Below are 4926 nucleotides of genomic sequence, written 5' to 3' on the forward strand. Positions count from 1 at the left end.
ACAATTTTACAGGTACACTGCTGTCTTATTGTGCTGTATGTGTATTAATCAAAATTTCAATTCATAGTTTGAAGGGGAGCTCTTTCTGTGTCCCGGGTTCCTGGCTCCCCCGTTCATGGACTACAGTGGATACCACAGTTACACTGATGAACATCTTCCATCTGAGAATCCCACTCTGTATGGTCTACATCCAAATGCTGAACTTGAGTGCCTCACTGTCACCTCAGACAACCTCTTAAGGACTCTGCTGGAGCTACAGCCGCAGGACTCCTCCAGAGGAGAGAGGACAGCTCAGAACACAGAGGAGAAGGTGAGGACAGACAGAAAGAAACATTATTGAAAAAAGCACAATGATTTACCTACATAAATAACCTAACCATGTTTATTGGTGTTCGTCAGGTCAAATCTGTCATTGAAGATATCCTTGATAAGCTTCCTGAGGAGTATAACATGGCAGAGATGATGACAAAGACAACAGAGCGAAGCCCGTACATTTCAGTCTGTTTGCAGGAGTGTGAACGCATGAATCTTCTGCTGGCAGAAATAAGGAAGTCACTTAATGAGCTGGATCTTGGCCTGAAGGTACAGCAGTAGTTTACTGTACTGTTAACACATCTAAAAATCAACAGTGATACTCTTATCATTAATGAGGATTTCTCTGTTCACAGGGAGAACTCACCATCTCTTCCAGTATGGAGGCTCTGCAGGCAGTCCTGTTCAGTGACTCTGTTCCAGATTCATGGTCCAGACTGGCTTATCCCTCCACTAAAACACTTGCACAGTGGTAACTGCTGCTTCCTAATAACACAGTATTTTTCTACTCAACATGGCCTTTATCATTTCCACTTTATTGTGCCCTTTAGTATGTTTCCTTTTGATACACTGCATTGGTCATCAAAGTAGAAAATCAGTCATTAAATTTCTTCAAACATGTGCAAATGTTAGTGTGATCCTTACAGACACATTATAAAGGGATCTGATTGGATATTAGTCCTTCAATAAATTATGTAATTGATTGATTATTTGTTTTCTAGGTTTATTGATCTAATGTGTAGCTGTCGCGAGCTGGACAGCTGGACTCAGGACTTTGTTCTACCAGCAGTTGTTTGGCTCTCAGGACTCTTCAACCTGCAGTCTTTCCTCACTGGTGAGGTCACAGTCTTAAAATCAACAAGACAGATAATTCAGATAATGTGTGCTCCAGAGTTATAAACATCCCCCCCCCCCCCCCCCCCCCCCCTCCCTCCCAGCTGTTCTGCAGAGCATCGCTCGCAAGAATCAGTGGCCCCTGGACAAGATGACTTTGACTGTAGATGTAACAAAGAAGACGAAAGACGACTTTGGACATCCACCACGTGAAGGGGCCTACATCCACGGCCTCTTCATGGAAGGTCAGGATTAATCAGTTATACTTATATCCCTGCAATACATCCTGCTGGGCTCAATTCAGTTTCATAGATTTTTGACGATGTTTAGTGACATATGTGTTGGTAAAATAGTCAAACTCACAATCCAGCATGTCCTGTGTCCTCCCAGGGGCACGTTGGGACACTCAGTCTGGAGTCATCTCTGAGGCGGTTTTGAGGGATCTGACCCCAGCCATGCCGGTGCTGTATGTTAGAGCCGTGCCAGCGGAGGAGCAAGAGCTCAAGAATACTTACGAGTGTCCAGTGTATCGCACTAAACAACGTGGACCCACATATGTCTGGACCCTCCACCTCAGAAACAAACAGCCTCCTGCCAAGTGGATTGTAGCTGGAGTGGCACTGCTGCTTTCCGTGTGACAGAGAAGTATTTTATTATATCTTAAAACAGTATTCTGTAAACAGTGTTACCTGGATAGTTTTAGAAGTGATTATTTCTTCCCTTATTGAGACAATATTTAAAGTTCCCCTTCACTCAAAAATGTGTTTTTCTTGTTCATACAGTTGGATGTTTGAGCTTCACTGTGCAGAATGATGTATATGTTTGACACTAGAAGCCTGTTTTCATATTCATCTGCTGAAAGTGGAAAGTTTCTCTGAGCTCAGTGAAAATCTGATTTTAAGTTGTGGTCCTACGATCATGATTTGTGACATCACAACTAGCTTGGAGCCAATTCTGGTCCAATATTCAACTCAGATAAGTGTGATGTGGAAACTTGAAGCCTCCAGTGCACAAACACTAATAATGGACTTTACCATGAAGTAAGAGACATCTTGTATCCAGCAGTTAAACTTTTGAAATGAAAAATATTTGCATATTCATATATTCTGGAATTTTTAAGGAAGGAGAAGGAGATGTAATTTTAAGGATTTCAATGTAGTAATTCTACTTTTTTGTGGAAAAACAATATCAGACACACATTATTGTTTCAAGCAGAGTATTTTATGTGTCTTAATACATGTCTGGAGGGGATCTTTAATCATGTATTATCGTTTTGATTTTTATCATGTTTTGTAAATATTACTAATATACTCTAACAAGATAAAAACAAATATATAATTTTATAATCTTGCATTTCTATTATTGTATCCAATTTGGTTTATAGGTGTCAATACTGATGTAGTAGTGTGTGAACGTGTTATAGATTTGAAGATAAAGCAAATAAAGAAGTGGAGATACATGTTCAGGCAGTGTTAAACCTGTTGTGTCTGACGCTGTTGAACCTCTCCCCTGAGATGGTTCAGTCTGGGCATGATTTGTTGGGAGCTTATGTCTCCATTTTAGACCATGTAATTCTGGATAGGGAGCATATTTTATTGGAAGGTCAAGATTAAAAAAGCTCTCCGGCTGCCCTCTACTAACTGAGTGATACACAATGCCGTCTGGAGGGTTCCCGGACAGAATTCCCAGGAGATGATGTGCATGGTTGCTATTGACTTTTAAATGAGGTGCATTTGACATTGACCTTTTGTACGGCGGAGGCAGAATACTAACAGACTAGTGTAATTCATTCAGCCTGGCCTGTTGGAGAAACCTATTCAAAGACACTGATAGCTCTCTATGAGAAAGCAACACATTAGATTACGCATCTTTTATCTGTCTGCACTCTCTGTTAGCATCTGATTAACTTCATATGAAGCAAATGAAACCTTTAACTTTTAAAAAATCTAAAGCAGCACGATCTTATCTAAAATTGATTTAACTTAGGTTAATTGAAAACTGAGATGTGCAGATTAAAGTTTAACTATGATTATATATTCATACTGAAGTGCACAGGAGGATTCACATGCTTTGTATTTGTTAATATGTACATCAAAGATAGAGTGAAATATTGCAGGAGTTACAGAGTCAAGGTTGAGATTTAGCTGCTTTACACAGCGAAAATATATGTTTAATCAACACAAAGAAATGGTGCTCCGAGAGAACTTTGTGCAATTGAATAAATGAGATGTAACTGAAGAAATAATCGGCTGCGTTTATCATTCTTTCTTTAAATATTTTGAACATTCATTATTCTTAACGAATGTCAAACAAGGAACTTGATATATCAGCAAAAATATGCTCAGGAAAAGACAAACAAGTGACATTATGATGTACAAATTACAGCCACTGAGCCACACTGATTTCTTTTTCTCCAACGCTAATAACCGCTGTGCTGCTCTTAATTTCTCCTTGCAGCCAAAGTGGCTGCAGACAGACATGTGGAGGATGGAGGATTGATTCTGTGTATTGTATTGCACGGGGGGAAATGAAGAACCAGTCTTCCTGTAGTTTCTCTTCATCTGCCCTCTCTTCCTCTCATTAGCACGCCACAGCGGCTAGCCAGTCATTTGGTGACAGGGAAATGATACCATGCTTGCAGTGTTTGGGAGGAAATGGCAGGGTACAGGGCTGTGGCGCAGCAGGGGTCGTGCCACAGATAGTCATGTTAAAGGCCAAGCAGGACACCTGGTTAAAGTCAGCAAGGGCATCTGGGTCACACCTCCGCCTCACAGAACCCAAGCAAGACATTGATTTTTATCCAAAAATGTCACAAAAATTCCACATTTGTATCATGAAGAAGCAGCTTCTCATTTAGTAAAATATTGCGTCTTGGCAAGTACAGATCCCAAAATGATTTTTAAGCTGCAGGAAAATGTCAAGATCTAGCCTAGTCACCTGTGATATTACAAAATTAACTAAGGTCTTTGTGCAATTACTGTTGCCTGTAACCTTTCCAGTTTTGAAGAACTAAATTGTACAGTGCTCTTTTGCAGCCACAGAGAGGCAGTGACGCTTCATTGGTGGCTGAGATGGTCTGATATTGAAACAGAAGGCAGGTGAACTCTTTTAGTGCTAACAGATGATTATAAAAATACATTTTTCATGAAGAAGAAAGGATACAGAAAAGTTAAATATGTGCCAAGTGCCAAGCTTAAAATGCTTTGCAGTCTAGAGTAACATCCGTGGGTTTTTTTTGTGCCACTCATGTCATGACGTGCCTGCATTTGTGCACACTTTGAGCAAATGAAATTGCCTCACTTTTTTGCATTCAACAGCTCCCCTCCTTTCTTCTTTGTGTTATTACAGACCCATTTGGGAAGCCTTTTTCCATTGTTTGTGGTGGATTTCTAAAAATACTTTTTATCATGACTGTGCTAAGAATCATAGTTTAACCCCTTTAAAACTACAGGAAACATGAACATGAATCATTATATTGTGCTTATGTGAAATTATAAACAACAGTTTAAATACTGTGTACAAAGTATAATCATCTGAGATAGTTCATCTCGTACAATGGATAATGTGTCTGTTGTGTTCCTTTGGGTGCTTTTGCTTGTACCAGTTCTACATTGACACTATTGTAAATGCATTAGCAATGAACAGTGTTATTGATCTGCTATCTTACTGTGTAGTTTTTATTTAAAGAATAGAGTTAGAAAGTTCCATTTGCCTGTTTGAAACAACTTTTAAATGTCACCACCTTTATAAAAGGACAGCTTTTATAATAACCAGCTCATG

At 39.5% G+C, this 4926-nt stretch overlaps 1 protein-coding gene across 4 annotated transcripts in view; it reads left to right on the top strand.

Annotated features, from left to right (window-relative positions):
• The window catches only part of si:dkey-233k19.3 (dynein axonemal heavy chain 11), a 38762-nt gene extending 36151 nt beyond the window's left edge, over positions 1 to 2611 (top strand). For all 4 annotated transcript variants that reach the window (XM_067601769.1, XM_067601768.1, XM_067601770.1 and 1 more), the window contains 6 exons: positions 68 to 310; positions 400 to 582; positions 669 to 784; positions 1035 to 1147; positions 1251 to 1391; positions 1537 to 2611. In XM_067601769.1, the coding sequence (XP_067457870.1) occupies positions 68 to 310; positions 400 to 582; positions 669 to 784; positions 1035 to 1147; positions 1251 to 1391; positions 1537 to 1784 (1044 nt within the window). In that variant the 3' untranslated portion in view covers positions 1785 to 2611. The remainder of the gene's footprint in view (positions 1 to 67; positions 311 to 399; positions 583 to 668; positions 785 to 1034; positions 1148 to 1250; positions 1392 to 1536) is intronic.
• Positions 2612 to 4926: the final 2315 nt, after the last annotated feature.

The sequence above is a fragment of the Thunnus thynnus genome, chromosome 10, assembly GCF_963924715.1.
Source record: "Thunnus thynnus chromosome 10, fThuThy2.1, whole genome shotgun sequence".
NCBI classification, from domain to species: Eukaryota; Metazoa; Chordata; class Actinopteri; order Scombriformes; family Scombridae; genus Thunnus; species Thunnus thynnus.